Source organism: Fukomys damarensis, unplaced genomic scaffold (assembly GCF_012274545.1).
Source record: "Fukomys damarensis isolate Sample0158 unplaced genomic scaffold, DMR_v1.0_HiC HiC_scaffold_30, whole genome shotgun sequence".
Lineage (NCBI taxonomy): Eukaryota > Metazoa > Chordata > Mammalia > Rodentia > Bathyergidae > Fukomys > Fukomys damarensis.
Genome location: NW_022900942.1, coordinates 11,357,989 through 11,367,218, shown reverse-complemented (window position 1 = coordinate 11,367,218; position 9,230 = coordinate 11,357,989). Strand labels below are relative to the sequence as shown.

Sequence of the window (9,230 nt, the reverse complement as noted above, 5' to 3'; positions counted from 1 at the left end):
TGCCCTCCCCAGTCCATAAAGGGGTGTTCATTCATCATTTCCTGAGTATATAAGAGAAATGGTCTGTCCCTGAGTGGTTCCTAATATTGCTAAGTTAGAGTAGGTGTGGTTCAATCAAAACTTGATATCAAAGACCTAAGAATAAATTGGTAGGGCCGGGGATTTAGCTCAGCGGTTCGGTGGCCTGCCTTGCAAGCGCAAGGACCCGAGTTCAATCCTCAGTACAAAAAAAAAGAATAAATTGGTAAAAGGAACCAGGGCTCTTTGGAGAAGTGGCTGATCCTAGAGCTGAGGCAGCAAAAGTACATGAACCTGGAGCATCTCCTGGTGGCAGAAAGTCACATTCAGAGGACATAGGAGCCAGCTCAGAAGCACACAGCCAAAGAACAACTGGAGCAAGAAAAATGATGATAAATACTATAAAATTGTAACCTACAGAATAAATAACTGTCTATGAGCCAATAAGTAGATGAGAAGGGGGACAGCCTCCCAAAGGGTTCAGTTCATCAGTGTGAAAGTACTAATGGAAGTAGAAAGTCACCACTGGAATGCCTCAGTTGCAGCAGCAAGATCCTCCCAATGTACACTAGGCAAGCAAACATTTAGAATCAGAATATTTGTAAAGCCTGAAGATAGGTCCCCAAGATTTTAATCTTCAGGGGGTAATAGTATCTTCATAGTAGAAAACCTGGTAGACTCATATGAACCATCTGGTCAAAAAACCTTGGCTGTTATGACACACCAGCACTGCAGATCCGAAACACAATACCCCATAGAGGACATGAATTCTGGCAACCTCAAGCTCATTGTGCAAAAGTACTAGACAAACTGTTGAAACCTGAATAAGTAATGTAGTGTCAGACTGGTGCAGACTGGTTCTATGTTTTGATCATTTTACTATAATTATGTAAGACTAGCTGGGTATATAGATATTCAACTACTTCTGCAACTTTCAAATAAGTCTCTGACTTTGTAGAAAAGACAAAGGTGGCTTCCAGCAGAGCTGGAAAAGCTGTATATGAGTGCTCAGTTCTCCAACTCTAAACTACTTCAGGACCATTCTTTCAGCCTCCTGTCTTGCAAAAAGAATATTACAGGGTCTTCCCCCAGAAACCTCAACAGTAGCTCCTGTGTCTTGTGGACTAGCTGTTCAGCCCATTGCAAGCAGTTCTCTGTTAGAGTATCTTGTGTGGCATAGGCCCGGGAGTCTCCATGAAGCATGTCTTCTTACAGGCACAAGATATAGGAATGATTTCATTTCCAGACCCTTAAGATTGAAAATGGAATTTGTAGTCATATATGTATAGAATCCAACAGTGGAAAGAGCAGATACAGGAAGCAGATACTAAGACTGCACACTCAAAAGCCTGTACCAAGACAGCATAAAGACCTTGCTGGTGAGTGTATGGCCATAGCCCAGCTCCCAGCAGAGAAGCCATGGTGGTGAGCACTGACACTTGATGGAAATCTGCCCTCATGAAAAACCACGCAGGGAGGCATCTTGCTGACAGTACTCTTTATGAAGTTTCCCAAGGAGGACAGCAAAGGAAGCTGTTGGCATCTGAGTGCTGCCAGCCACCATGAACTGTGGGCAAGATGTCTGGGAACACAGACTACAAAAGCTGTCATTGGCAAGAAACTGCACAGGAGCTTGTTCCACTTAGTTCCTCTGTGGCTGTCTAAAGCCAAGAATCAGTAGTGAAAGTGTTCTTTTACATTTTTAAATACCAGCCTTATTTATTATAAAGTTTAGACATATTTTGTTCACTTTGCTATTTTGACTCATAGGTCAGAAATTGGGTAGAGCCTACACTTCCAGGAGGGGGTCATTGGGAAAAGTCAAAAGCTTATCTCTTGACAGGACTGTTGCCCATTGGTCTGGCCTTTATTTCCAGGCACCAGAATTTGGAGTGACCTTAAAGCAGCTAGGGCCTTAAGAGAAGGTCTGGATCCTGTTCCCTGGAGCCAGCCCAGAAATGGAGAGGTGTCAGGAAGGGTGAGGTGAGCTGTTCTGACTTCTGCTTCACAGCCAACAGAAAAGTCCAGCGATATGGCTGGGGAAGGCTTGTTCTCCATAGTAAGGCTCGCCACTCCCCCAGGCTTGACCCCAGTTTGCTGACTAGAACCCCAGGCAATAGAGGGAAGCCCCCAGCCTCCTCATGCAAAGGTGCTGAGGTGTCCTGATGTTCTCTTTTCTCCAGAACACTGGGGCCATGTCCAGGGGACCAACTCCCAGGTGGAGTGCTGGGTCGCACAGTATCTATGTCATGTTCTTGTGGCTGGGAAATAATACACAGCACCCGCAAATTAGGTTTGTTTTGCCTCATAATTTGTAGAGGGTTTAGTCCATAGTTTTCTGGCTCCAAAGGAAGGGCAGCATGGCAGAGGGTGTAGTGGAACTTGACATAAGAGCATCCATCTTGGAAGAAACATAAGGACATCTGAGTGCCTGGCAAGCCAGTTGACTCAGGACAAGAAATGCAAGCAGTTCGATCTCAGTGGCAAGCCGGTCATCTCAAGATAAGAAGTGCAAGCAATTCTTGTTTGTCCCTTGTTAATCTCCCAAGAGGATGTAGATAAACTAAAAGATATTTTTTAAGGGGTTAGAAGGACAAAGTAAAAAACAAAGTTGTTTTTGTGAACACAGCTGGCCAAAATATTATATAACTTCAGATATAAGATAAAATGCTAAAAACATGCTTTTCGTCTGATGCTCTGAATAGCTTAAATAAATATTGCAGTTGTGATCATGAGGCTGCCTGAGTGAGCTGCAGTCCTCTGATCTGCTCCCCACATCTTGCCTCTCTTCATTTTGCGACACTGAGACACTCAGGAAATCAGCGACAGAGGGGCATGGTGGAGGAGAAGTTCGTGGTAGCCAGAGAGCAGAGGGAAGGAAGGAGACCGGGGGAGAGACAAACCCTTCTAGATCACATCCCCAGTGACCCACCTCTTCCAACTAGACCCTGCCTCCCAATGCCAAGCCACATATAGCTCCCTCATTGTTATGGCTTATATCTAGATGCCCCTCCAAAGCCTCCTGTGCTCATAGGTGGAGCTTTTGGGAGGTAGCTAGATCTATGTTTTGTGATTAAGGTTATGTGATAACTCAATTGGCTTAGCACTGTTCCAGGTGTGGGGAGCCCCCATCCTGGGTGTGGGTGGCACCAAACAATTGTAACTACAAGCCTTGTTGGAATATAAAAGGATAGAAAGAAGGCTGCTTGCTGCTTTGCTGTCTCCTGCCTGCTTTACCATGGGCTGATTCTCTGCAATGCCACTCTGCCATGCCACTCTGCCTTGGAACCAGCTGACTATGGACTGAAAGGTGAGCTGAAATAAACCTCTCCTTTAACTTGTGAGTGCTGGGTATTCTATCAGCAACAGGAAAAGTAACTAAGACATCCATAGTCCAGTCACCTTCAACTAGCCTCTGCCTCTGAGCACATGAGGGCTTGGTGGGCCATACAGATATAAACTATAACCCAGGGGGAGCTGGGTGGGTTGCCCAGCATTTGGCCTCAGTTTTTTTATCTGTAAGAAATGAGCAGAGATTTCTAGTTAAGTCTTCTGCGCTAAAAATCTGGAAGCATGTGAGAGACGCTGAGACTCAGACACCATCCCAGAAGGGTCTGAATTCAGTTGGGATGTGCCAGCCAGGAGGCACTCATCATCCTCTGGGGAGGATTTCCCACCCAGGTCGCACAGCTAGACATGCAGATTTTGAAAAGCTGTGACGCTGTTTAACTGGGGGGCTTACAGAAGGTCATGTGTCCCTTCATTCATGTGTCCTAAAACCAAGATCTCAAATGTGACCTGACTTAGAAATAGAGTAACTGTAAATACATTTTTTATTTGTTATGTACTGAGACAAGGTCATGCTATGTAGTCCAGACTGGCCTTAAACGTGCAATCCTCCTGCCTCAGACTCCAGAGTACTGGAATTACAGGTATGCATCACTATGGCTGGTGCAAATGCCTTTATTTAAATAGAGTAGAGTAAGTTTTAATCCAGTATGACTAGTGACTTCATAAGAAAGGGAAATTTGGACACACACAGTGCCATATGAAGATAAAGACAGAGACTAGGATGATGCTTCTGCACACCAAGAGTCATCAGCAATCACATGAAATGGGAAGGCCAGGGTCAGGCTCTTCCCAGAGTCTCAGAGGGAACTCAGGCTGCTCACTCCTGGGTATTGGACTGGGAAGTACACATTTCTGCTGCCTACACCTCCTCCATTGTTACTGCAGCCCTACCTAGAAAATGAACACACTACCTATAATGTCCATCCAATGAACATCCAGAGCAAAAGAGCAAGAAGTTCGCTGGAAATGGTGGCTGTGTGGCCTCAGTTCAGCTCTGCCTACTGGCCTCTGTCAAGCACATCTGCTGTTCTGTGTCGAAGGTGATATCCCCACCCACACAGTGAAGCACCCAGGGAGTCGCGGCCGGAGCTGACCTCTGGCCTCTAGGAGCATCAGATGACTTTCTGGCCACTACATCATCCTGCAATCTGCTTTATGAAGCATTGTTTCTTCTTCAGCAGTCAGACTAAATGAAGCATCTTTGTTTTCCAATATGAATGGATTCACTGTATCAGCTTCATCTTCCTACTGGGGATGGGGAGGGGTGGAACACAGAAATATTTAATGATACCCACTCGTCTCAGTAGGACTTCCTCTTCCATATTCCTTGGATGTTGAGGCAGTGCTAAAAGGCTTCAGAATACCAGCTTGATGGACCCGAAACTCAGGAGAATGGTGAGCAGGATCTGCAAGGCCCAAGGCCACAGGATCTGAGGGATGGATAGTCAGTGGCCCATAAAGAGCATGTGCTAAGCTGGCCAGTTGGGTGGGCAGATTAATGTCCTGAACACCCACGACCTGATGGTCTGCAAATGGTCTTAGGGGCTTGCTGTCCCAGCCCAAGGGATATGGTATTTGGAATTACTTTATCAGTAATACATGTGGGAGGTTGTGTGTTCTTAGAAATAATTAAATGGCAATATTTTCAAGCAGCTTATATTCAGACTTCTTTCTTTCACCTAATATAATGTTTTCAAGCTTCATTCATGTTGTACCATGTCATTACTTCATTCCCTTTTTGTGATCAATTAGCATTTCATTGCATGAAGATATATTTTGTTTATACATTTGTTGATAGATTGACATTTGGGGTAGTTTCCACTGTTTGGGTAGTGTGAATAATATAAGGCTGCTATAAATATTCACGTACCAGTTTTTATGTGGACATATGTTTTCATTTCTCTTCATTGCTGAGTGTATCTAATGGCAGGAGTAGAACTGCTGTCATATGCTCTATCCTTTAAGAAACAGCCACTGAACCTTGTCACATTCCTACAGGCATATGTGAGGGTTCCAACTTCACATGCTCACCAGCACTAGTTATTACATGTTTGTTTTATTGTAATCATCCTAGTAAGTAGGAAATGATGTCTCGTTGTTTGCTCTGCATTTCTCTGGTGGCTAATTATGTTGGCCATCTTTTCATGTACCTTGTGGTCAAGGAATCTGTATTTTTGTGGCCCTGAGAATTGAACCCAGGGCCTTCACACTAAGCTACATTTCCAGTCCTTTTTCTTTTAAAATGTTGAGGCAGAATCTCACTAAGTTGCCCAGGATGAACTCAAATTTGCCAGTCTCCTGCTTAAGTCTCCCAGAGTGCTGGGTTTACAGGGGCCTGTCATACTCAGCAGAATTTGTGTGTTTAACAAGCACCCTCCATCCCACCTCCTACTTGAAGGATTCTTTCATGATGTCAGAGAACATTTTCAAGTTCAAGCAGAAAAGCATCCCTGGGATTTTCTTAGGGTATCTAGAGTATCTGGGTGTCTTAATTACTCTCTCCTTGCTGAGACACACTGCTCCACACCTACAATTTAAAGGAGGAAAGGTTTATTTTGGCTATAATTTATAGAGTCAGTTGATTCCCAAGGCAGGCGGTCATGGCAAAGGAGAAAGAGTTCATGGCATGGTGGCAGGAGACAGAGAGATCAAGGGAGGAGAGAGGGGGATAGACCCTTCTAGGCCATACCCCCATAAGTCGATCGTATCCCCAAGACCCCACCATGAGACTTTGCAGGGACATCTAGATATGCACCATAACACAGAGATATATCTTCTGCTCAAAGATTCTGAACCTAAGCATGATTCTTGCTTGTTATCAAAGATTCGACTTGTTTCTAATTAAGCAATTCTGCTGTTTCTTTGCATAAGTTAGGATCTGGCTTTATCTCCTGTAAAAAGCTAAAAGAGGAAGAGACAATGGTCAGAAAATATAAGGACATCAGCAGCCAACACTGCCTTCCAACAAGAACCTTTCCATCTAGTAGGGCTGTCAGACTGAAGATAACTATAACTGTCTCTTTCTACCAACATTTACTGCTTTATATTAATAGATTTCCAATTCACCACAGAGGGATGCAGGCTCGTCCTGGCGTCTGTTTCTAAGCAAGCAAGCGCTGCTTTGCTGATTCCCTCCCAACCCACCTATTCCTACATACCAGCTCATAGGAGATGTAAAGAGACAGGATTGCCAAACTGGCTTTCTCATGATTCCCAAATGCTTTCTTATCTCCAGTCCCAGCACGTACTGGAAAAGATCTAGCCTGCAAGGACGTATCCATTTCTCTTCCTAGCCCAACTTATCTGCAGCTAGAAGATCTGTACTTGCAGAATTTCCAAGCAAGCAGTCCTGATGGGGAAAATTCAGTGCTGTCACCTACCTCTAACCAGTGTTTGGGATCAGCAGTGTGACTTCAGGAGTGGTGACCACTAACTTGCCCCTTGCCCTGCTCTTTTGTTTCAGTGGAAAATTTCAAATGTACACAAAAGTGGACAAATGACTATGAGTCTCCATGTACCTGTTAACCAGTTCCAACAAGTATCAACTCAGGGCCCATCTCGTTTCAACAAAAGCCCCCTCTTAGCTCCCAGAGAATTTTAAAGTGAATCAGACATTGCCTCATTTTACCTGTGGGTCATTCAGTACATAACATGAAGACACTGTTACCCACTGCTCAGGCCATAGATCAGGTCTTTTGCTCATGTCTCCCAGATGAACCGTGGGAGCCCATTTTTAGAGAAAGGAATACAAGGTTTTATTCAAAGCTACCTTGGAGGAAATGGAGAGGGCTCAGACCTCCACAGATCACCATCTCACTACATCCAGATGGGGAAGGGTGTTTCATAGTAAGGAAGACAGAAAAGAGGGAATACAAAGAGTTAAGAGACAGCTCCAAGTTTGCTTCATCCCTCCCAGTCCTCTTCTTTGCAGGAAGGGAATAACATTTTGACCTGCTGCTGCCAGCGCCTGTATGTTCTGGCCATTCACCTGGGCTGAGGAGAGGAGGGGATGGCATTTATGCCCTAGCCTGAGGAAGTTTGAAAGAGTGCTCTTCTCTAAAGGAAAGGTTATAAATTAAAGAGTAAAAGGAAAGATGGTAGAAAACTGAGAATTGGACCTTTTGAATAAAGGGAAGGAGATCAAAGGAAGGAAGATGAGTAGGGAGCGGAGGTAAAAGAATCTAATATGATGGCCGGGGATTTAGCCCAGCAGTTAGGTGGCCTGCCTTGCAAGTGCAAGGACCCGAGTTCGATCCCCAGTACCAAAAAAAAAAAAAAAAAAAATCTAATATGATCAAGAAATTATATATACACACATGTGTAAATATAAATGCAGACATATATAATAAATATATACTAATTCCCCAAAAGAAATAAAACTATTATATACACAGTAATAAAACATACTCTAGTAAAAAATAAAATTATATGGGCCAGGATTTAGCTCAGTGATTCTGGAGCCTGCCTCGAAAGCACAAGGACCCGAATTCAATCCCTGGTACCAAATAAATAAATAACTAAATAAAATTATAAAGTTGCATTTTGCTCTGCCAATTGTAATATGTGTATCAATGATATCATTAACACACTATAAAACTGCAGTAATTCCTTCATATCAAGAAACACATGGTGTACACCCTGTGATCAAAATTTTCACATTACCCCATCTATCCATTGTACAGTTGGTTTTTCTAATCAGAATCCAAAGAAGGTCTACATTTTGCATGTATTTGATATATCTTATAATCTTTGTTATTCTAGAATGTTACCCTCTCATAGGGTGGAGGGGGAGATACTTTTTATCTATTAAAGAAACCAGATCATTTTTCTTTAGAAAATCCTCAAGTGTTTGACAGTAACTCTTAATGTTTTTAAATTTCTGCTTTGATAATGTGGAACAAATTTATATTGTTCTCTCATTCCAAATAAGGAAAAAGTTTAAGTAATCATGAGTGATTTCTTCTGTCTTCTGTGCTTACTATTATCTTCATTTTTAGTACTCAGAAAATGTTATTTTTATCATTACAAAATTATTCTTTGGAGCAGTGCATCACATTTTAGTGAAGAATAGAGCTGACTCATAGAACTACTTTTACTCTTTTTTTTTTTCCCCCCTTTTTTTGATACCAGGGATCGAACTCAGGCCCTTGTGCTTGCAAGGCAGGCGCCGGAACCACTGAGCTAAATCCCTGGCCCTAACTGCTTTTACTCTTATCCCCCTGGCTTTTCTGTCCATTTTTCCATGATTGAGTTCTGCTCTGATTTCTGATCTGGACCCAAGTTCCTGGCATGAGCCCTCTGTCTCAGCCTGGCTCCCACAAATGAGATTATATGAAACAGTGAATGAAAGAAACTTTGGTGAGAACCAGAGAGCAAGTTGGGAAAGTAGAGCCATCACTAGGAACATAGGAGTAGGAGTCACTCATCCTTGCTGTGTGACCCAGGGCAGACACTTAACGCTCACATGTCTCAGTTCACTCAGTGAAATGGGCAACAGTAGTATCTGCTTCACAGTGGTTTGGCAAAATCATTGCATTAAGTGCCCAGCAAAATGTCTGACCCGCATACATTTTAATACCAATGTGAATGCAAATTGGGCCTTACTGCCAAAGGATAGGACTCAACTAGTAAACCACAGGACACATAAAATCAATGATTATCTGCAGTGTTACATATAATCTGAGAAATGCCAAATCCAATTCTGACTTTGGCTTCTAGTAAAAGAATGCTGATTTTTCTGCATCACAAAACTTGCTTGTTCCAAAAGCTGATAGAGAGTGGGACTGGGGGAGCCCCTCACTTCCTGTGGCCTCTCAGTGAGAGCAGCCTCAGCCTCAGGCCAGTTAGCCCTGCCACTCAGG

The 9,230-nt window shown here is 43.3% G+C and overlaps 1 protein-coding gene across 1 annotated transcript in view; it reads left to right on the top strand.

The window, feature by feature from the left end:
• The first annotated feature begins 4,647 nt into the window (after positions 1-4,647).
• The window catches only part of Cndp1 (carnosine dipeptidase 1), a 53,943-nt gene continuing 49,360 nt past the window's right edge, over positions 4,648-9,230 (top strand). Inside the window, exon 1 of the mRNA XM_010610568.3 lies at positions 4,648-4,764. Coding sequence (XP_010608870.1) covers positions 4,741-4,764 — 24 coding nt within the window. The 5' untranslated portion in view covers positions 4,648-4,740. The remainder of the gene's footprint in view (positions 4,765-9,230) is intronic.